The following is a 23,887-nucleotide window of genomic DNA, read 5'->3' as shown; positions in this document are numbered from 1 at the left end:
CTGAATTTCTATTAATTCCAATATAACACTTACAGATTATTACCAAGCTGGGAAATGCTTTAAAATAGAAATTCTTTCCATTATAATGCAAAAAAAAAAAAAAAAAAAAAAAAATTATTTTGCTAACAGCACTAAAGATTCTTTTCCTCTGTGCCCAAAAATGAAATTCTTGACTCAGAAGGATCAGCTAAATGTCAGAGCTCACCAACCTCTCCTCCATGGCTTAAAAATAATGTAAAACCCTCCAAAACCAGAATTAGACACAAAATCTGATTGCTGTGGTGGAGATTCATCAGTGCAGGGGTTTGGTTTGTTAATTTGAGATTTTCCTGATTTTGGGATTTCTTGGTTAATGTATTAAAGAGTGTGGTGGCTTTGGTGCTGGTTAATTACTAATGTACTTATTTTTTGTTGTGAGATAGGATTAGGAGAAAGGGAAAGCAGGTTTAAAACTTTAAAAGGGTATAAAGAAAAAAAATTTAATAGTAACGAAAAGAAAGAGTAATAAGAATTAGAATAAAATCTTTAGGACACTTCTCCTCCCCCTATAACTTTTTCACTGAGAATGCAAAGAAACAAACCCTAAAATTTAACTTAGTTTACTACCTCTAGAATAGTTTTTTTCAGTTTAGTTCTTTTTAATGTTATGGAGACTTCTCTACAAAAAAAAAAAAAAAAAGTAATTTTCAAAACCATACCATTCAGCAATCCCATTTTTTTTCTGTTGTTTTTTTTTTTTTTTTTTTTAAGGGAAACCCTTCCAGGTCAATTCTCTCCTCAGTTCCCCTGCAAAGCTCACCCTGGCTGGGAAAATCTGCTCCTCACTTGGAATAACTGCAGGTAAAATGATGTTTTTGGTACAATCCTGTGCTGAGCATTTCAATTTTCCACCGAGTGATCCCATTTTTCTGTGAACAGTGATTCCAAGAAGGTGAACCAGGATTTACTGATTTTCCCTGAGGAAACCCCAGGGAGCTTCTTGCACCTCCTTTGGAAGTCCTGGAATTTTTCCCCTGTGTGTTTTAACAGTAGTTAAGATTTTTGATGCAATATTTTTCTGTAGCTCTTCTTTTAAAAATTATTTTAAAATTATTTTAGATTTTTTTTTTTTTTTTAACACAGGTAGAGGAAAATGTGTAAAAAGAAGAAATTTTGTCCCATAGCAGGTGGAAGAGTCCAGATCAAGACCTATTGTCTGATATATTCTAGAAAATGAAGTTCAGCTGACAGAATCCCAGGATTTTCAGGGTGGGAAGGGATTTTGGAGCTCACCCAGCCCAGGCAGGGCCACCTGGAGCAGCTGACAAAGGAACACGTCCAGGTGGGTTTGGAATATCTCCAGAGATGGAGACTCCACGCCCTCCTTGGGCCTCCAATTTCCAATTTTCTGCTCTAATTTCATGCTGGGAGCCCTTTCCATCACTGAAACTCAGCCCAGTTGTGTCAGGAGAGCTCTGGGGGGAACATTCCTGGGAAAAAGGACGAGTGGAGGATCTGTTTTTCCCTCTCTCCACATCCTCCAGGGTGTCTCCTGCTCTTTCCCTCCTCCTGAAGAGCACAGAAAATCCTCAGGTCTATCCCAAGCTCCACAAAAAGCAACCCTGACACATTTCTGAGGCAGGAATTTTTTCCTCCTCTCCCCCAGCTCTGCTGGTAGAGGTACAAACAGCAAAGCACAAGAGTATTTCCACTAAAATCACCATTATTTTGGGTACATCCACCTCAACTCCTGCTGAATCTGGGCCCTGTCTCTGGTGGAAATGTAATTATTGCCTGGAATTAACCCCTGGAATTAGGTCAGGGAGGTCAAAGTCACGGAGCATTTGGTTAAATGAGTTTGTAAAATCACAACTTTTGCTTTCTCTTCCCTTTTCCCCTTCTCAGCTCCCACAGCCCCAAGCCTTGACAATGTTTGAATGAGTCCCAAGCCAAGCACGGCTCTGCCAAAATCCTCTTTTGTTTCTTTCTGGTTTGCATCTCCCCAAATGCCCCAGGAACCCCCTGCAGCCACTCTGAGGCAGCAGATTTTGAGATTTGGCTGAGGGAGAAGGTGCAGGACGAGGCCCAAGCAGCCAAGCGCCAGCTCAGGGAGAAACCAAGAGAAAAATCAAATACAGGCACAAAAAAACTCCTCTCTCCAAGGGAAAGCTGCTGAAAACACCTGGAATCCTGAAATATCATGAGTTAGGAGGAATTTTTTGTTTATTTTTGAATTATTGCATTTATATTTTAATTTTACTAGTACAGAACTGTTATTCCTGCTCCCATATCTTTGCCTGCCAACCCCTTAATTTCAAATTTATAATAATTCAGAGAGAGGGGGTTTACATTTTCCATTTCAAGGGAGGCTCCTGCCTTCCTTAGCACACACCTGGCTTTTCAAACCCCGACACTGAGCAGGAAAAGCCAGGGGTGAGGAGATTTGTCACCTGTGCAGTGACTCCAAGCAGGGCAGTGGCTGTACAAACAGCAGAGGATTTGCTCAGACAGGAACATTTCATCACAAATATCTCCAGGCAGTGAAAGGTCCCCATCAGTCACCCTCAGCTGGGGCTGAACGAGGCTCCTGCAGCTCACAGGTCAGCTCTGTGCCTCGCTGTTTATATAAACCAGGGCAATTTGGCAGCACCAAATTCAATTTATTCCCTCTAGGTGCTGACTGCTCAGATTTGGACCACTCAGAGCTTTGCTCCTGCCCAAGGGAAGAGCACAGCTGGGGCTCCACACCTCCCTGGAACTCCAGAGCTTTGCTTTTACCAAATCCATTGCCTGCTGTTGCCACACCATAGTTGAAAATATCTGGTTTTCCACAAAAATGACTTTGGCTCTTTTAATCTGTCAGTTCCATTGCCTGCTGTTGCCACACCATAGATGAAAATATCTGGTTTTCCACAAAAATGAGTTTGAGTGTTTTAATCTGTCGGTTCCTTCTCTGGACTAATGCTCCACTGTGAACTCATAAATTTCACGTGGTTCTGCCTGGGCTTTATTTGAACTTCTGGAACTCTTTTATTTTATTTTATTTATTTTTTTTTTCTTCCCTGATTTTCTCTGCAGCTGCAGGGAGATATAGTGAGCTACTGTGGAGCCCTGTGAAAGCAGGGCCTCTGAGAAGTTTCCAAAGTGGATACAAGCAGGTTATTCTCTGCCTTGTTTTCCTTGGCTCGGCCCGAGCAGCTCGGGGTGAGTCAAACTGGATTCATTTTCAAGAGGGAAGTGCTGTGGTCAACCCAAACTGTTTGTGGTGAGATTGGGAAGATACGTGGGGCAGGTAATGAGGAACAGCCCGTGGTGCTGGTTGGAGGGAGGAATCAGACAAACAGAATCCTTCAGAATTAAATCAACACTGTCCCATAAATGTTTTTGGTTTTTTTGTATTTTTTTTTCTCCCTGCAGCTTTATGTGCTGAGGGATGTGACACAGCCTGGCTTTTCTGGATTGATCAGCCCCAGAAGGTGGCCTGGTGGATGTGAGGCTTGATGAACTTGAGCTCCAAACTCAGAGGAAGAATAAAAGGAGCAAAGGTCAGGCACTATTAGAAAAATAAAAATAAAACGTCTCTATGTTTTGTTTATGAGTGGGGAAATTCTTTCTGCTGTCTCCTCCCATTTTTACGTGCTGTTCCTAATCTGTTCCATGATTAAGGAAGGCAGGGAAGGTGTTTCCATCCTTCTGTCTCTGGGATGTGTTTAAGTGATTTACGAGGACATCGTGTCCTTGTAGGACAGACAACACCTGCCCTGCTGATTCCCATGCAGAGCTGGGATGGCCTCTCATGGAATCACGGAATGGTTTGGGTTGGAAGGGACCCTAAAGATCCCTGTCATGGGTAGGGACACCATCCACTATCCCAATTATTCCAGTCTCTCCTTGGACCCTTCCAGGGATCGATTCAGCTTCTATTCCAGAACCTCCCCACCCTCTTAGGGAACAATTCCTTCCCAATATCCCATCCATCCCTGCCCTCGTCAGCTTAAAGCCATTCCCTGTGTCCTGCCACTCCATCCTCTGTGAAAAATCCCTCTGCAGCTCACCTGGAGCCCCTTTAGGAACTGGAAGACCACAATTCTCATTTTTGCTTTGCACACCCTCACACAGCACAGACACAGGATCAACCTGACTGAGATTTCTCATGAGCAACAAGAGAAAATTCATTTCCTCACTGCAATTCCACAGAATTCACAGAATCCCAGAATGACCAGGTTGGAAGAGACCTTCAAGACCATCGAGTCCAACCCAGCCCCAAACACCTCAACTCAACCCTGGCACCCAAAGAGCAGGAGCACAAATGGAGGGGCAGAGCAAAAGTAAAAAACCTTTTTTCCATTCTTCACCACCATGAAACAAAATCCTGATGTGTTTTGTGTGGGCCTGCAAGGAGGGAATGCTCCAGCTGATAATCCAGGGCAGGCAAAGCTGGGAGGAGCTGCAGTGCAGGTGGATTTTTGCCAGGTTTTGGCTTGCTCCATATATATTACTGTATTCTAAACCCTTAAATTCCAAGTTTTCCACCCTGTGATATCACACACTTCCATTCAAACTCCAATCCCACAATCCCAGTTCTGTCATTCCATTTTGGAAGCTTCTCCACGGCCTCAGGTCAGTGCAGTGTTCTCCTGGGGGTCAGTGCCTGGCAGCACAGAAAATCTCATATTCCAACAGATTTTCACTCCTTGCAGTTGTATTTTAAGAATAAAATAGGTGCTGTCACTGAAAATGCCACGTAGCTTCCTCCAGCCTTTCCCTCACACACGCGGTGTTTCGGGGAACCCTTAAATAAGGAATTCCCTCAAAAACAGAGGCTTTAAAAAAGATCCTGCACTGCTAAAATCTACTTTAGCAAACAGAAATATCTGAGCTCTCCATGAGGGGTGAAATTTTCCCTCTGCCTTCTCCCAGCCCCTCGAGGAGCTGAGGAAGGAGGGATCAACTCACAGAGGGAAGGAAAACCCTGAAGGAAAACTTCTCATCTGCCAATTAGGGACAGCGGGATTGATGCTCCAACAGCCCATCTTTGCCAAAAAAATCTCCTTCTGGGAAGGGGAAAGGCAAAATAATTCCCTAAAACCCACAACAGGCACCTCCACTGCACAAAATAATTCCAAAAACCCACAGCAGGCACCTCCTCCAACTCCAGGCCCATCCTTTCCCAGCCCCAGCCTCTGCCTCAAACCTTTTGTTCCCTCAATTTTTCCTGTTCCTATGGAAAATGTTCTTTTCCCCAAAGATCTTAATATTCTTCTCTGCTTTTAACAGCTACAAAACCTTTGTAGAGAGTGCAAGTTGGCAAGAGAAAGTCAAGCCTAGTAAGGCATGTTCAGAAATAATCTACGTTCAGCTGATTCTGGTTTTGTCACTGTTCAGAGCATTTCTGATTTCAGCAGAGACATCAAGGAGACATTCAGGAGAGATGTAAATAGGATATTCAATAGAAATGTAAAAATTAAATAGAAACAGGTCTATAAATGAGGCTGGGATCACCTTCCTGTCTTTTCTCCTAAGTAACTCTTTTGGAGGAGAGTTACCGAATCTGAATCCTTCCACTAAAATTTAATCCTAATCCACCACCAAAATTTAAATATTGGGTATTTTCCAGTTACGAAATAGTTCATTTTTTTATGGTTTCTAAGTTGTTATTTGGTACAATTCAGCCTCAGCTTCCAAAAGGAGGCACTTGCAGCAGAAAGTGAGCAAGAAATAAAGGCATTAATATTACTTCAGCCCGCTGAAATAATGAAATAATGAAAAGTTTTTTTTTTGGAGAAGAGTTTGACTTTTGTTATTATTCTATTAGGAAAAGGTTCTTGGGGTTTCCCTAAAAATGGCCTCAGGTAGGACAAGATTTCCTTTAGAACAGAACCAGCAGCTTTTTAGGCTCCTTCTCAACTCCTGCTCAGCAAGAGCTCCTGCTCTTTCCCCACCCTTCAACATCCCACTCTTGGATATATTTTTTTTCCCAAAAGTATTTGGGAAAACTACATATCCAACAGGGAATAATCACATTTAATGCCCATCTCAACTTTAAGCTAAATCCATGTAGCTTTTTCCTTTTACATCACTTTCAGGCACCTGGGCCTTGAGTGAATTTTTCAGAGCTATGTAGGTTAAAACAATTCAATGAGGAAAAGCAGAAAAAAGCAGTCAAAAGAAGAAAAAAACCCTAATTTTTCAGCAGATGCACACAGCAGGTCAAATGGCCTAAGGGAAATATTTAATTTAGGACTCAGACTATTTCTACCAAGTTTCCTAACCAAAAGTATTTTCATCAGGAGCATTACTCTTGATCTGGTTTCTGCTAATGATTTTCCCTGTGGACCTTGCTCATAAAAACAGAAATTGCTTTATGAATCATAGAATCAGAGAAGTTGGAGAAGAAAATGATGGGTTAGGTCATCCTGCCCTTCTCCCTGACAGTGCAGCAGGATTTCTTTTCAGAAAAAAAAAAAAAAATCCATTTTGAAAATAAGCATTTATTCAGAAGTGGGGAATAAAAATGCTCAGTTCAAAAGAGGTTTTAAAAATCCATAATGAAAGCAGGGGAGGAAGAGCCAGGTTTTTAAGTACCTTGGCTCTCTTTATGAGCTGTGACAATTTGAGATGTTTTCTCTGGGTAGGCACAGACAGGAATCCAAGGGGCAAAAAAGAAAAATGAATTCCCACAAGTAGGAATTTATCACAATTTGGAGTGCAAATTTAGATGTGCTGCTGGACAAAGAGCTGGACACCCCAGCAACCGTGGATGACGGGATAATGGGATGATGGGATAATGGGATAATGGCATTTATTCCTGTTTGCAGGGTGGCTGAGCCTGAAGGGTTTGATCAATGCCATATTGGTTTGCAATGCTTTAAAATGCCCTTAACATTTGAAAATGTCCACAGGCCTTTGTGCAGAGCAAAGGTGGCCCTGTGACAGTGTTATTGTCACCTGTTGTCACCTCCACACATCCCAGAGAGCCCAAAAGCCACAGAATCCCAGGAAGGTTGGATGAGCCCTTCAGGATCATTCAGTCCCACCTTCAGCACCAGCATCACCCCAAACCCTGTCCCCAAGGCCACATCCAGATGTGTCTGGGACAATTCCAGTGACTCCAAACCTCCCTGGGCAGCTCATCCCAAGGCCTGACCACTCTGTGAGGGACAGAAATATTCCAAAGCTCTACAGAAACCCCAACAGCGACTCTCAGATGTTCCTGTCTCACAGAGATCCAGGGGACAGCCAGGAAAAGATCCACCAAAGGAATCTGGGTGACCATTTTTTGTTCACTTTCACAGGAGCTGTTTTAAAAAACCTGAGCCTCCCCTGGTGCCATCTGAAGCCATTTCCTCTCCTCCTTTCCCTGCCCCTCCTGGCAGGAGCTGTGCAGAGCAAAGAGGGACCCCTGAGCCTCCTTTTCTCCAGGCTGAGCACCAGAGAGCTTTGACTTGTCCAACCTGCCCTAAAGGAGTTTAGGAAGTGCTGGATCTTCTCAGAATCCCAGAATCAAGGCTGGGAAAACCCTCCAGGATCACCCAGTGCCACCCCAGCCCCACCAGCATCACCCAAACCCTGTCCCCAAGGCCACATCCAGACTCCTCTGGGACAATTCCAGTGACTCCAAACCTCCCTGGGCAGCTCATCCCAAGGCCTGACCACTCTGGCAGGGAAAAATTGTTTCTAATCCTTAATTTAAATTTCCCCTTGCACTTATTGGAATTCAGGCTGTCTGAGAACCATCAAAGCCACGAAGGAAATGAATAAAAAAAATTGTTGTTGGAATTGGTTTTAGGGAATGAATCAAAAACTGTTGTTGGAGTTGGTTTTGGAGCTTAGCAGGTGTTTCTAGATCTCTGGAAGACATCAGGATCTCATTTTGTTCCCATTGCTCCACAGATCTCTGGTGAACCAGGAGAAAACACATCTTGGCCTATTTGGAATTACTTCAGCTCAAGTGACTGAGTGAGTCACGGACTGCGGGAATGTCCCCAAATATCGATTACTGAGAGGAAAACACTCAAATCCAGCAGTTTTTGTTTGGATTCCCATCCCAATCCAAGAAAGCTGATATCCTTCTAAATCCCTCCAGACCACAGCAGGCCCGTGACAGGGCTCACCACAGATCCAGACCAATCCATGTGTCCATCAAAGGAATTTAGGGAAAAAACATCACAGTGGTTGTGGCTGTGATTTGGAAATCTTGGTGAGAAGTCAAATTTGAGGACTTTGAAGCCCACTTTAAAATGAAGGGAGCAAAATGGAATCACTGGAAAAGCTGGGAGAGCTGGGAGTGTGCGGCCTGGGGAGGAGAAGGCTCCAGGGAGAGCTCAGAGGTTCTAAAAAGAGAAGGACTTTTTATGCAGGCAGAGAGTGACAGGAAAAGGGGAATGGTTTTAAAGAGATGGCAGGGTTAGATGGGGTTTTGGGAAGAAATTCTTCCCTCAGAGGGTGGTGAAGCCTTGGGAGAAGTGTCCCAGGTTGGACATTGGGTTTGGAGCAGCCTGGGACAGCGGAAGGTGTCCCTGCCATGGCAGGGGTGGGATGGGATGAGCTTTAATCCCTTCCACCCCAAACCATTCCATGATCCCACAATCTGTGGCATGAATGACCCAGCAATAAAAAAGCTGTGAATTCCTGCTGGGGGGATTCCTGCTGCTGGGATCCCAACCTTTGTGAAAACCTCGCTCACTGTGCACTTCATTTGCCTCAGACAAGGGATCTGAATTCCAGGGAAGCCTTTGCATGCATTTGGGTCGGGCAGATAGGAGCGCTGCTTCCGTCTGGATCATATCTCCACTTCCTTTTAAAATGCAGAATCTCATTAAATATTAACTCTCCTACCAACTGAAGAATTGATTTCCAACAGAAGGTTTGCCTGCAGGAGGATTTTGTTTCAAGCAGATGCATACTCAAAGAACTAAAGTTTATTCATTGTCTGCAAACCGTGAGCATGCCCAGGTAATTGCATATGCAAATCTGGAATTTGAATACGCAAATATCTTTTTTTATGTGCGCAGCTGCCTGGTTCACTGAGTATATTTTTCAGGGACAATTCAACCACAATTTAAATAAAAAAACCCAAAAACAAACCAAAGAAATAATGATAAATAAATAAGAAGCCTTACTCTGACAGAGTATTTGTTTTAAGGCCTGTTCTCAAATCCAAAAAATATCTCAGATTTTTCCACAAAAAACTTGGTTCATGATGCAACTCAGGTGAATGAAGGCTCCAGAAGAAAACCTGAGTTGTCTAAGCTATTTTAGCTGAAGGATGAAACATTTCTTTCCTGGTTAAGCAGCCCCAAGCTGTGAGTCTCATTCCCTGGAGGGTGTTTGAGTCCTGCTGCTCTGTTCTCCCAGAACAATTCCACTTAAGCAACATCCAGAACTTCTGCCAAGAGTGTGGGAGGGGTGCAAGAAACTCATCCCAAACCTCAATTTACATGTTGATAACAATATGCAAATGCCCCGTTGGGGTGGTGACTGAGGCCAAGATTGGCTCTGATGAGCAGAGGGATGGAGCAGCTCTGCTGGGAGGAAAGGCTGGCACAGCTGGGATTGTTCCCCTGCACAGGAGAAGCTTTGGGCTGAGCTCAGGGTGGCCTTGCAGGGCCTGGAGGAGCCCCAGGAAAGCTGGAGAGAGACAATTTCCAGGGCATGGAGGGACAGCACACAGGGAATGGCTTCAGACTGACAAGAAAGTAGGGTTAAATGGGAGATTGGGAATTGGGAATTGTTCCCTGGCAGGGTGGGCAGGGCTGGGATGGAATTCCCAGATTCCCCTGGATCCCTGGCAGTGCCCAAGGCCAGGCTGGAGCAGCCTGGGACAATGGAAGGTATCTGGGGTGGAATGAAATGATCTTTAATATCCCTTCCACCCCACAGCATTCCCTGGTTCTGTGATGTCTCCTGGCACATCTGCTCCACCCTCACATCAAATCCTTCAGCTCCTCCTTGTGCTTTATTCTTTTAAAAAAGGGAAGAGAGAAAGAAGGAGAAGGAGAAGGAGAAGGAGAAGGAGAAGGAGAAGGAGAAGGAGAAGGAGAAGGAGAAGGAGAAGGAGAAGGAGAAGGAGAAGGAGAAGGAGAAGGAGAAGGAGAAGGAGAAGGAGAAGGAGAAGGAGAAGGAGAAGGAGAAGGAGAAGGAGAAGGAGAAGGAGAAGGAGAAGGAGAAGGAGAAGGAGAAGGGAAAGAAAGATTTGCTGTGAGGATAAATTTGCTGTGAGGCTCAGGAAACTCCAGGATGCAGCAAACCATGACATTTATTTCTGTTTGCAGGGTGGCTGAGCCTGAAGGGTTTGATCAATGGCATATTGGTTTGCAATGCTTTAAAATGCCCTTAACATTTGAAAAGCAAGAAATGATGTGCCAGGTATTCACTGCCCACCTTTTACCAGCATCCCTTCTGTCAGCTCCTGGGTTTGGGCCAAGCCAGGCCTGGCTGGATATTTCAGAAATGCAAGTCACTGGATCAGCTGGACACCAGTGAGAAAGAACACTTCAGGAAGGCAGAATAAAAACCATTTTAAAGCTTAAAACGTTCCCAATTCTCCACATGCTGCTCGATTTGGTGTGGATGGGGATGAGCCCCACCATTAAATCAGTTTATCCCTCTGGGAATTCTCTCCTGAGCTCACTTACTTCGGGGTTCCCGAGGTCCATCCACTGTGATCTTGATGGCTCTGTGGTACGTGGCCACTTGGGGAGGGTTTGTGAAGACTGTGATAGTCAGAGTGAAGCTTTTCCCTGCAACAGGAAAAAAGAAAATGTTACTGAGAAAACAAAAAAAACCAAAAAAAACCACAAACAAACAAAAAAAAAAAACCAAACAAAAAACCCCCCAAAAAAACCAAAAACCAAATCCTTGAGCAAGTGTTGTGCAAAGGAAACTCCTCATTTCTGGTAGAGCTCGAACACCCTGCGAGGCACTGAAAGGTTTTATGGGGTGTAGAATCCTGGTGCTGGATTCCTTCCCTCCGTGGCAACTGCTCAAAGCTTTCGGGGAAACAAAATTAATTTATATTTAAATCATCTGCACTCTGTTTGTGAAAGAAAAGGTGGTTACCCCTAAGAGTCAGGGTTTATCTGATATTATTCCTAACTCTGGTGTGTGTGATCAGCTCCATCTCCTGCAGCAGAGCCCTCTGAAAATCAGCTGCTACTGCAATGCCAAGAAAAAAGGGAATGGAATAAATAATAAAAAAAAAAATCCCTACAGCTCATCCACAGAGAAATAAAACATTTTACGAAGCCACAGCAGAGGAGAAGGCTGAGTTTCTCTATTATTCAGCAAGAAAATTGTGACGTTTTTCCAAGATATTCTGTGCAAGGCATGGATCTGTTTTGGGAAAAGTACCATGTTAGAACCCTGGTTTTACTGAGTATTTCAGATTTTCTGTGCTGCCAGGAGAACACTGCACTGACCTGAGGCCGTGGAGAAGCTCCCAAAATTCAATAATAAAACTGAGATTACAGGTGTGGGGTTTGAATGGAAGTGTGTGATATCACAGGGTGGGAAACTCAGAGTTGAAGGGTTTAGAATGCAGGAATAGATATAAAGCAAGGTGGAGGTTTTGGGGTGGAGGCTGCTCCTTCTCCTTCTCCTTCTCCATGGGTTTGGGTGGTTTTGTGCAATTGGATAAAAAAGTCCCCATTGTGGGCACAGGTGGTTGGGTATTGGGTTAAAAGTGAAAATAATTGAGGTGTCATTTCTTAATTGGACAGTTTATCCTTAAAAGGCCATGGGGAGAGAGAGATGGGCTCCATTTTGAGTTTGTTGGAGTGAAGTGCTGCAGAACTCAGGGTTTGTTTTTCCTCCCTCTCCCTCATTTCCCCACCTGGCTCCAGCCTGAATGACGAATTTCTTCCCTTCCACACGTTTTTGGTGTTTGCTTCTGTTAGCTCTATAAATAAGGCCAAATTTCAATAGAAATGTAAATAAAATATTAAATAGAAATGTAAAAATGAAATAGAAATAGGTCTATGAATAAGGCCAAAGTTCAATGGAAATTTCAATAGAAATGTAAATAGAATATTAAATAGAAATGCAAAAATGAAATAGAAATAAATCTATCAATAAGGCCAAATTTCAATAGTAATTTCAATAGAAGTGTAAAAATTAAATAGAAATAGGTCAATAAATAAGGCCACATTTCAATAGAAATTTCAATTAAAATGTAAATAGGATAGTAAATAGAAATTCAAAAATGAAATAGAAATAGGTCTGTAAATAAGGCCAAATTTCAACAGAAATTTCAGTAGAAATTTCAACAGAATTTTCAATAGAATGTTCAATAAAAATATAAATAGGATATTTAATAAAAATGTAAAAATTAAGCAGAAAGAGCTCTATAAACAATGCCAAATTTCAATAGAAATTTCAACAGAAATGTATAACCGAAATAGAAATGGCTCTATAAATAAAGCTAATTTTATACAGAATTTTCAATAGAAAGGTAAATAGGATATGAAATAGAAATGTAAAAATGAAATAGAAACAGGTCTATAAATAAGGCCAAATTAAAAAAAAAAATGTAAATAGGATAGTAAATAGAAATGTATAACTGAAATAGAAATGGCTCTATAAATAAGGCCAAATTTCAACAGAAATTTCAATAGAAATTTCAATAGAAATCTCAATAAAAATGCAAATAGGATAGTAAATAAAAATGAAAAAATGAAATAGAAATAACTCTATAAATAAGGCCAAACTTCAATAGAAATTTCAATAGAAATGTAAATAGTATATTAAATATAAATGTAAAAATGCAATAGAAATAGATCTATCAATAAGGCCAAATTTTGATAGAAATATCAATAAAAATGTAAATGGGATAGTAAATAGAATAATAAATAAAAATCTAAAATGGACAGAGAACTTCCTCCTTTCCAAAATAGAATTTCCTGTAACATTAAATACAACAACTAGCCCAATAAAGCAGAGGGAGAATTTAAAAATATATTTTATTTACTGGACTAATCTGCAATATTTCCATCTGACTTCCAGTTTAGGGTTTGGCACCTGCTGCTCTACTAGAACACAAAATCAATTTATTTCATCAGAAGGTTCTGGAGAAGGTTCTGGATAGAAAATAAGTGCAGGGAAAACCCCAATGATGGTGAAATGCACTAAAACGTGGCCATAATTCCAGTCCCTAAAAGCAGAATAAAGAAGAAGAGGCAGAAATCCACAAAGATCATCCCGTCCAACACTCAAGTGAGAGGCCTGGACAGGGATGTTCCTCCTTTCCAAAATAGAATTCCCTGTAACACTAAATACAACACCTGAAACAGAGAGAATTTAAAATATACTTTATTTACTGAACTAATCTCGCAGTATTTCCATCTTGCTTCCAGTTTAGGTTGTTTTTTAAATCAACTGCTCTGCCAAATCATGGTGTAAATTCATTTCTTTAGAAGGTTCTGGAGAGGTTTCTATAGAGAAAATAAATGCATGAAAAACCCCAACAACAATGGAGCAAAACGTGGCCGTAATTCCAATCTACAAGAGCTGAAGAAAGAAGAAGATGGAGCTGATTTTCTTTATTTTTAATATTTTTTTCCAGAACAGACTTGGCTGAGCTTGTGTGGGGCTGTGCCATGAGCTGGAGGACACTTGGGTCACTCCTTGTCCTCCTGAAGCACATCCTGGTTAAGCACAGCCCCCAGAACCATAAATTTGGTCACTGCTTCTTGCCAGCAATTCCACCTGGCTTTTATTCCCAGCCAGCTTTATGAAGTGGTTTTATCATTCCTGAATTATTCATCGTTTATGGGGCTGGTTGACAAAGGCTGGATTGGAGGGGTTGGGAGTTAAATGTGGGGTTTGTGGGTATTCCTGCTTTGGGATGACAGCAGGGCCATAAACATCTCCTGGTTTTTATGGGTTATGATACAGATTTTATTTCCAACAACGCTTGCATAACACACCCAGAGTGTCTGCACAGACAGATTGCCCAAAACTGAGTCAGGCAGAGAGGCCCTGACCTCGCTGGTGACTGGAAAAAGGGACCAAATACCCCCAAAAGTCATCTTGAAACTCTGGCCTTGTTTGGGTGCCTCCAAAAGTCCCACTGAAAGTGTCACAGCAGTCACAGCAAAGCAGCACCGTGGGCTAACATCAAAACCCGAGAGCTTCTGGGTTCAACTCTCCCATAAATCGATGGAAAACCTCCCAGAAATCAGCTCAGGGCTGTGTGGATGGGAGCCAATGGTTCTGGGGTCATCCTGGGGGTCTTTGATGAGGATGAAAAGGGTTTTGGGGTATAAAAGCCGCTTCAGACCCCGTTTGTCTCTAGAATTATCCCTGGTGGTTCCTGATACAGGCACAAGAAATTCTCCAGAGGTGGGACAGAGCTCTGCCTTTGGAAACCCTTCCCACAGACATCAAGGGCTCAAATGTGTGAGGGCACAGCTCAGGATTCACTGTTCCCATCAGCTCTTCCCTCCCAACCAGGGGAGGAGAAATCTCTTGGGAATGTTCATTATTGCAAGAGGGGTAAGGTCAGAACCCTTCCAGAAACAGCAATGGGAACAGGAGCAGTCCTGGCTGGAGTTGGAAATATTACCTGTAATAATTACCTGTAATTATTACCTTGTAATAATACAAGGCTGAGGTTGGAAATGTTACCTGGGCACTTTCCTGGGGGGTTTGGTAGAGATTGGACTTCAAAAGAGCCTTCAGGGGTCACTGATTTGGCAGCTGCAGTCACAGAATCCCAAATCCCTGAGGCTGGAAAAGCCCTCCCAGCCCAGGGAGTCCCAGCTGGGCCCCATGCCCACCTTGTCCCCAGCCCAGAGCACTCAGTGCCACCTCCAGAATTTCCTTGGACACCTCCAGGGATGGGCACTCCATCACCTCAGATGGATTCTGAGTTGTCCCCATGTTTATAGGGCTGCTCAGGAGGTCCCTTGAGGCTGGACAAAACTGGGAGAACTTCAGAGGAAGAGAAAAGCACAAAGTTCAAGAGGGAACGGCCTCAGGCTGGGCCAGGGCAGGCTCAGCTGGGACAGCAGCAGCAATTTCCCCATGGAAAGGGAGCTCAGGCCCTGGCAGGGGCTGCCCAGGGAGCTTTGGAGTGCCCATCCCTGCAGGTGTCCCCTGGAGGTGGCACTGAGTGCTCTGGGCTGGGGACAAGGTGGGCATGGGGCCCAGCTGGGACTCCCTGGGCTGGGAGGGCTTTTCCAGCATCAGGGATTTGGGAATTCTCTGATATCATCCCTTCAACCCAGGCATCTCCATGGTTCCATGCTGAACCCCCAAGATCAAAGCCTCAGCCTGTGCCCTGTGCTGAAATGCAGGAATTTGGAGCCCCATTCCAGGTCCTTCCTCCTCCAGAGGCTGGAGCAGGAACAGCTCCCCCCCAGCAGGATCCCAGAGGTCTCCAGGACCTGCAGAGCTCTGGAGGCTCCTGAGCTGCTGGCCCGGGAAGGTCTGGGAGGAACCCAGGGGAGAAATGAAGCCTGGGTGACACCACGGTCACATGAAGCTCCTGTGTCCTGCTTGAGTCACCCCTGGGCGCTGTCACCATCAGCAGGAACACTTCTAACAAAAGTGGCTGCATGGGCAGAGGGAAAAGGGACTGAGAACTGTTGGGAAAGGAGATATAACCTCTAATTAATCTCTAATTGATCTCTAATACAATCTGTAATCTGCAGATATACTGCAGATCAGTCCAGTAAATAAAGCATGGAACATAAAGATGGAAATACTATAGATTAGTCCAGTAAATAAAGTATATTTTTATATTCTCTCTCTGTTTCAGTGGTCTAGGTGCTGTATTTAGTGTTACAGGGAATTCTATTTTGGAAAGGAGGAACATCCTTGTTCTTGTAGACTGGAATTACGGCCAGGTTTTGCTCCATTGTTGTTGGGGTTTTCCTGCATTTATTTTCTCTATAAAAACCTCTCCAGAACCTTCTAAAGAAATGAATTTACACCGTGTTCTAGCAGAGAAGTCAACAAAAAAAAAAAACAAAACAAAACCAAACCAAACCAAAACAAAACAAAACAAAAACCACAAAAAAAAACCCAAACTGGAAGCAAGATGGAAACATTGCAGATTAGTTCAGTAAATAAAGTATATTTTAAATTCTCTCTCTGTTTCAGGTGTTGTATTTAGTGTTACAGGGAATTCTATTTTGGAAAGGAGGAACAGCCCTGTCCAGGCCGCTCACTTGAGTGTTGGACTGGATGATCCTTGTGGATTTCTGCCTCTTCTTCTTTATTCTGCTTTTAGGGACTGGAATTATGGCCACGTTTTAGTGCATTTCACCATCGTTGGGGTTTTTCCTGCACTTATTTTCTATCCAGAACCTTCTCCAGAACCTTCTGATGACATAAATTGATTTTGTGTTCTAGCAGAGCAGCAGGTGCCAAACCCTAAACTGGAATTCAGGTGGAAATATTGCAGATTAGTCCGGTAAATAAAGTATATTTTTAAATTCTCTCTCTGCTTTATTGGGTGCTGTATTTGGTGATACATGGAATTCTAGTTTGGAAAGGAGGAAGATCCCTGTCCAGAACCCAGATCCCAGTCCTTGAACCTCTCACTTCATTTTGATCCTTTGAAAAATCCACTGAATCAATGGATAAAGGCTCATCCCAGTGGGAACAGAAAAAAATGGAGTGAAACCTTCAGAAATTTGGCTGTGGAGGAGGGAGAGAAAGGCAGAGAGATGAGCTTGGTGTAATCCTTTTACTTTTGGGCTTTGCTCTAATAAACCTTTGTGCCATTAAATTTGGTTTGGTTGTTTGGTTTTTTTTTTTTTCTTTTTCTTTTTAAAAAATCATTACAGTAAATTATTAAATAAAAAGAAGGGGAAAAAAAAGAAGGAAAGCAGCCAAGAATGTCTGCGCTGACAAGGACAAAAGGCATAGGTGGAAAACTATGAAATGTGAGGCCCAAATGCAACTCAAATGACATTACAGACATTTCTATTCTATTAAGGAGAAAATTCCAGGTTTTAGGAACAAACAGGATGATTTTATTTTGGAGGTTCTTTTTAATCCATTTTCTACCTTTTAGCCCCTTTGTACCTGTATTAAACCAGGCTAAATGATCAATTTTACCCATTTTTCTGGCTCCTGACAGCATCTCCCCGGCTCCCTGCCAAAGCCAGGAGCTCTCCTGCATTTAAACATCTCCAGGATGCCATCCACACATCCCACATCCATTCCCAAATGTCACCTCCCAGACACTGGGGCCAATTTTTTGCTGGTTCTTATCTCTGAGCCCTCCAAATGGGATCAGGAAGTTGAGGAGGGCTGAAATCACTTGACCCTTCATGAATTAAAAGCTGCTCATCCTGGGAGTGAAAGTTTTGTTGTTTTATTTTTGGGGTTTTTTTTTTTGTTTTTTTGCAGGTGTTCAAAGCTTGCACAAGGCAAAATTCTGTGCTCAGGTGGGAGCTTTTTTTCTCCAGCCACCAGTGATGGTTTGGCACACGCTAAAACTTTGCCTCTGATGATCAGAAGAGAAAAAAAAAAAAAACAACAAAACTGCAGCTGGAGCAAGAGGCATCAAAAAAAAAACCAAAAAAAACCCCCAGAAAAACCAAACAAACCCACACGATTTGTTTACCAGCAGCACCACAGATGCCACTGGATTTAAATATGACATAAAGCTGTTATTCACCTCAGCTGGAGATGGTTTGTAAATTGTGACCGCCGCAGATCAACGGTCCAAACACCCAAATGAGGGGGGTGGCCCAAAAAAATGCACCAGGGAGAACTTAAGGGACTTTTCCAGGGCTTAAAGGAGCTCCAAAACAGCTGGGGAGGGACTTGGGAAAAGGGTTGGAGAGGCAGGGATATTTTGGGATGGAGGGGAAGGGATGGAGGGGCAGGGATGGAGGGGAAGGGATGGTTTGGGATGGAGGGGCAGGGATGGTTTGGGATGGAGGGGCAGGGATGGAGGGGCAGGGATGGTTTGGGATGGAAAGGCAGGGATGGTTTGGGATGAAGGGGCAGGGATGGTTTGGGATGGAAAGGCAGGGATGGTTTGGGATGGAGGGGCAGAGATGGTTTGGGATGGAGGGGCAGGGATGGTTTGGGATGGAGGGGCAGGGATGGTTTGGGATGGAGGGGCAGGGATGGTTTGGGATGGAGGGGCAGGGATGGTTTGGGATGGAGGGGCAGGGATGGTTTGGGATGAAGGAGGGCAGGCTTCTATGGGATTTTGGGAAGGAATTCCTGCCTCTGAGAGTGAAGCACAGAAAAGTTGTGGCTGTCCCATCCCTGGCAGTGTCCCAGGCCAGCCTGGACCACCCTGGGACAGAGGAAGGTCCCTGCCCACAGCACTGGATGAATTTTAAGCTCCTTCCCAACCCAAACCATGCCCTGGTTCCAAGAACTGCCCATGTGAATCAAGCACAGGGGGCACGGAGCTGTTCCTGTATTTTTATGGGGTTTTTTTGAGGTTTAAGCACGTGCCAAACTGGAAATTTGGAAGATGCTTCCCTCCTGCCAAAGCAGGATAAACCTGACCTTGGGAACATTTCTCACTGCAGGAAGTTCTTCTCTCAGTGTTTACACAGCAGCTCCTCACCCAGATGAAATCTCCAGCGCTCTCAATCAATAAATGCTTTGTTCTGCATTTCTATGGGGCCAAAAGGGGTCCTGCTGCAAACCAGAATCCCCAGGAATATTGGATTTTTTTTCACAGTAAAGGTGGAAAAGCAGCTCATTCCTGCGGGAACACAGCTGCTCCTGGATTTTACCTTTTCCTTTCCTTCCCAGCTTCCAAATCCTGATTTTTTTTTTCATGATAAAGGTGGAAAAGCAGTTCATTCCTGCAGGGACATGGCTGGTGCTGGATTTTCCCCTTTTCCTTTCCTCCACAGCCCCCAAATCCTGATTTTTTTATGCACTAGGGTTGGAAAAGCAGCTCATTCCTGAACTGATCCTGGCTTTACCATTCCATGGCTGATCCTGGCTTTTACCTTTTCTTTCCTTCCCAGTTTCTAAATCCTGATTTTTCTTGCCACTCATTCCTGCAAAGACATGGTTGGTCTTGGATTTTCACTTTTCCTTTTCCTCCCCAGCTCCCAGTCCTGATTTTTTTTTCCACAATAAAGCTGGAAAAGCAGGGACATGGCTGCTGCTGGATTTCCCCCTTCCATTTCCTCCCCAGCTCCCAAATCCTGATTTTTTTTTTCCAAAATAAAGCTGGAAAAGCAGCTCATCCCTGCTGGAACATGGCTGGTGCTGGATTTCCCCTTCCCTTTCCTTCCCAGCTCCCTGCAGCACTCCAGACATGCCCTTCACACTTTTTCCCTCCTTTTTTCCACGTTTTTTTTCCTGGCCAACAATTCCAATTCTGGACTGGAAAGCAGCAGAGCTGCTGTGGCATTCCCAGGAGGTTTTGTCTTGGGGTGGAATCCTTTCAATTCTTTTGGTGAAACCAAAATAACGGCGCTCAGCCAAAATGCACCAATTATTTTGACACTTTTAACCTCGGGCAACACAGGAATGACATTGAGCAACCCAAATTACATCACTGAAATCAAGTAATAGAGACATTGTCAGGCTCAGCAGGCACCCAGGTTGAATTTGATTTTATCTGGGTGATAAGGGAAGTCCCTGTTGCTCTTGGGGAGATTTTTTCCCTGATCATTTGCTTCTTTCAGAAGTCAAAAATATCATCCTGAGCTGCAGACATGAAATATTGACCCAGGCAGAGGTGGGAGCTGCTGCTGCTGCTCTCAGTGTTATTTTCCAGCTGTTCCAATCAAGGTAACTCAGGCCCTGAGCTTTGCTGCTACCTGGGATTTCAAACCCTTGGAGGAGAGGTGAAAAGACTCCCCAAAAATGTTTGGGAGGAGTCTTAAGTAGATGCAGGTTCCATGGGAAGGGAAAAACCAGCATGGGCAGGAGGCTGGGGCTGCTACCTGGGGTGGCAAGTGCCTGAAAAAGGGATGGACAGACCCTGGGGGATGCTCAGAGGAGTTTTGAGTGGATCCCAGGATACCAAAAAAGCACAAATATCTTGGGAAGTTCCCCTGGAGGAGTCTGGGGCTGCTCCCTGAAATCTCAGCTGCATCAAGGAGGTGGGAGAGAGGTTCTAAAGTCACTTTTCTCCCCTTTTCCTGTGCTGCAGTGCCTGAAAAAGGGATGGACAGACCCTGAGGGATGCTCAGAGGAGTTTTGAGTGGATCCCAGGATACCAAAAAAGCACAAATATCTTGGGAAGTTCCCCTGGAAGAGTCTGGGGCTTCTCCCTGAAATCTCAGCTGCCTCAAGGAGGTGGGAGGGAGGTTCTAAAGTCACTTTTTCCATCTTTTCCTGTGCTGCAGTGGTACCAAAATTCCAACCCCTTCCCTCAGAGAAACGATGGGACGAGCACCCAGCGTGCCAAAACGCATCAGTGCCAATTCCAAACCACATTTTTGCCTCAGTGATGCTTTTTTAGCCCTTCACCATTTCACCTGGAGCCCTCAGGAGCCTCACCCTGCCACAAGAGGCCGTGAAACCCTACAAGGGTGGCACTGAGCTCACTAAAACAGCCACGATTTTAATGTTTGTGGGGTTTTTCTTTTTGGGGGAGGGAGGGGGGCAGATGTTTTTGACATCTCGACTCGAATTTGACAATTTGTGTGCAGCCAGTTTCACTTCTGTGCTGCTGAGGGGTTTCACTTCCCCGGGCCGTGGGCTGGGGTGGTGCCACCATCCTGTGCTGCCAGCCTGGAAAAGGGCAGCTGGTGGCACCTGATGGCACATTTTTGGTGGGCATTCCTTGGAAAATTTGTGGATTTCACGAAAAACAGGAGTTTTCCAACTGGATTCCTGTTCTCCCTCTCTCAGGCTGCTGCTGCTGCTGCCTTGGTGTGATTTTTCCTGTCAGTGTGGTTGAGCAGAGGCCACAAAAGCTCAATTTGTTGTGTTCAGAGAAGGAAAATGTGGCAGCTGAGTTGCACAGGTAGGAAATGGCCGTGACCATTGATCAGGAAGGAGCTGAAGTAGGAAAATACCTGAGAATCTGGGAGAGGTTGGAAATAAAAGAGGCCATAAAAAAGAGGAGGCCTGTGAAGGAAGGGTGACCTACAACAGAATTCCAGAGTGGGACTGGGGGAAGGATTGGGTTGGAGGAACCTTAAAAATCATCTCATCCCACCCCTGCCATGGCAGGGACACCTCCCACTGTGCCAGGCTGCTCCAGCCCCAGTGTCCAGCCTGGCCTTGGGCACTGCCAGGGATCCAGGGGAATCTGGGAATTCCATCCCAGCCCTGCCCACCCTCATGGGGAAGAATTTCTTCCCAATATCCAAAGAAAATTCCAATTCCCATTCCCTTCCACTGGCTGTAGCATGCCACCTCCTTATCAATCCAAACTCCAAAGAAATATTTGATTTCAAACTCTTATCAAATTATCCCTTTTTTCCTGTTGATTGCTGATGGATTTCTCCTATTTTCATCCCATGGCCAACTCCAGAGTGGGTTTGGAGCTCTGGGAGGAATTTGGCTGCCAGGAGCCTCATTTGTGTCTCAGCATCCTGATCTCCCGTGGAAATCCTGACTTTGGGGCTTTGTGGTGCTCCCTGTGGATGTGTCTGTGCAGCAGAGTGACTCCAACCTCTGCTGAATGGGATTTTTGTCCTCAAAACCAACCCCAGCGACCTGTTGGTGCTGAATTTTTGGGGTGGGATGCTGCCTGAGACTGCAGGCCTGCAGATCAAGTTTCCAAAATGGATTAAAAGCATGAAATCCACGGAGCAGGGAGGGGGGGAAGGAAGAACATTTAATGGAAAAGCCAAACAGCTTCTACCTCTAAGTGGAGCTGCTGCAGTAACCACCATAAAATTCTGATGAATTTGGGTGGAGACAATAATTACAGCCCAGCAGGAACGAAGTGCTTGGAGTACCTGGCCCTGGCAAAAGGAGATCTCAGCTGGAGCCCTTAGAAACAAGAATTATTATTAAAATATTTGAAGGGTTGAATTAGAGATACTCAATGTCCACAGACATAATGGCTGAGCATACATTTGGGGAGACTGGAGTTATTTTTGCCCCAGAATTGGCTCTAATTGAAATTTCTGATGCTTCTGTGCATGGGCTCCTCAAAATCTGAATATTTGCTTCCAAGCTGTGATATAAATATGAGGGAATTTTGGGGTTTTTTTATCCTCCTTGCAACATCATTTTTGTTTTAAATAAAGTGGAGCAGAGCTTGGGCTGCTTATGGAGTGCTCAGAAGTGAGCTGACCTCCACAAAGTGCCACCCACAAACTGTCCTGACTGCTGTGTCACTGCTGAGGAGGTCAGGGCAAAGGGAAAAACAGGAAGAGCAGGTGGAAAGGACAATTCAGGATGAAATGGCTCCACTGCGAAGCTTCTCCCACATTCTCACTGAAAATGCCTTGGGATCCTTAAGCCTAATGATAGTCCTGAGCCCAGCTTTCATTTCAGACCATTCATCAGCTTTTTGAGGTAGAAATTATCCCCCAGACTTTATAGGGATGACAGAGACAAGGAGAGGTTAAGGCCCAGATTCACGAGCGGATTTATCCGTCTGAAGTGGGATTAAGTCCAAAATTCCGCCTCTCATCTCTTCCCTTCCCCCATCCCAGGGGGATTTTGGGGGAAAACACCCCCAAGCCCTGGAGGCCTCAAGGCCAGGACCTCAGAGGGGTCAGCTGGCCTTGACCTGCAGCCTCTGTCCCCTCCCCTCGGTTTGGAAGCTGTTGCTCTTCTCCAAGGAATGGAGAGAGACAATTCCAGGGGATGGAGGGACAGGGCACAGGGAATGGCTCCCACTGAGAAAAGGAAGGTTTATATCGGATATTAGGAAGGAATTGTTCCCTGGGAGGGTGGGCAGGGGCTAGGATAAAATTCCCAGAGCAGCTGTGGCTGCCCCTGGATCCCTGGCAGTGCCCAAGGCCAGGTTGGACACTGGGGTTGGAGCAACCTGGCACAGTGGGAGGTGTCCCTGCCATGGCAGGGGTGGCACTGGGTGGGCTTTAAAACCCCTCCCAGCCCAAAACATTTGGGATTCCGGGATTCTCTGGCTGCTTTTCTGTTTGAACTTGTGATTTCTTCTTCCCTCGAAGCACTTTTCTCATCCTTTGCCTAATCCTCACACCGGGCAAACCTCGTGGCCTGCCTGTTGTGGTTTTGGCACATCCCATTCCGAGGCACATTCATGGCATTGTCCTGTGAACTTGGGAAAATCCCTTGGAGACCTGGATTTTGCCTCAGTCCCTCTCCCTTTTGTGGTGCCAGGACACAGGGAACGGCTCCCACTGCCAGAGGGCAGGGCTGGACGGGATATTGGGAAGAAATCCTTCCCTGGGAGGGTGGGGATGACCAGACAAGCTGTGGCTGCTCCTGGATCCCTGGAAGTGTCCAAGGCCAGGTTGAATGTGCTTCTGAACAACCTGGGAGAGGGCAAATTGTCCCTGCCCATGACAATGGGGTTGGAATGAGCTGATCTTTATGGTCCCGTCCTTCCCACCCCATTCCATGGTTCCATAGCACGAGCAGGGAACAAACCCTGGGCACAGCTCCAGGCAGAGGCTGCAGCTGCAGGGAGCAGGGAAGGTGTGGATTCCCTGGAAGAGCAGCAACGCCCTGTCTGAGCAGGAAAGGCAAGGAATAATTCCACCAGCACCATCAGGGATGTTCCTGCAGTGAGGAGCTCACAGAATCACAGAATTTACAGAATCACAGAATCACTGAGTTGGAAGAGACCTTCAAGATCATCAACCAGCCCCAACACCTCAACCCAGCCCTGGCACCCAGTGCCACATCCAGGCTTTGTTAAACACACCCAGGGATGGTGACTCCACCACCTCCTGGGCAGCCACTCCAGAACTTTATCACCATTTCTGTAAAACCTTTTCCCTGATATCCAACCTGTATTTCCCTTGGCTCAGCTCGAGGCTGTGAGCTCTGGTTGTGTCAGTGCTGCCTGGAG

General features: G+C 44.9%; 1 protein-coding gene across 2 annotated transcripts in view; it reads right to left on the bottom strand.

The window, feature by feature from the left end:
* The window catches only part of RUNX1 (RUNX family transcription factor 1), a 190,608-nt gene that overhangs the window by 61,047 nt on the left and 105,674 nt on the right, over nucleotides 1-23,887 (bottom strand). For both annotated transcript variants that reach the window (XM_030284489.4, XM_072936008.1), the window contains exon 5: nucleotides 10,617-10,721. In XM_030284489.4, the coding sequence (XP_030140349.1) occupies nucleotides 10,617-10,721 (105 nt within the window). The remainder of the gene's footprint in view (nucleotides 1-10,616; nucleotides 10,722-23,887) is intronic.

This window comes from Taeniopygia guttata, chromosome 1, assembly GCF_048771995.1.
Source record: "Taeniopygia guttata chromosome 1, bTaeGut7.mat, whole genome shotgun sequence".
NCBI classification, from domain to species: Eukaryota; Metazoa; Chordata; class Aves; order Passeriformes; family Estrildidae; genus Taeniopygia; species Taeniopygia guttata.
This window is presented reverse-complemented; position numbering and strand designations above follow the sequence as displayed.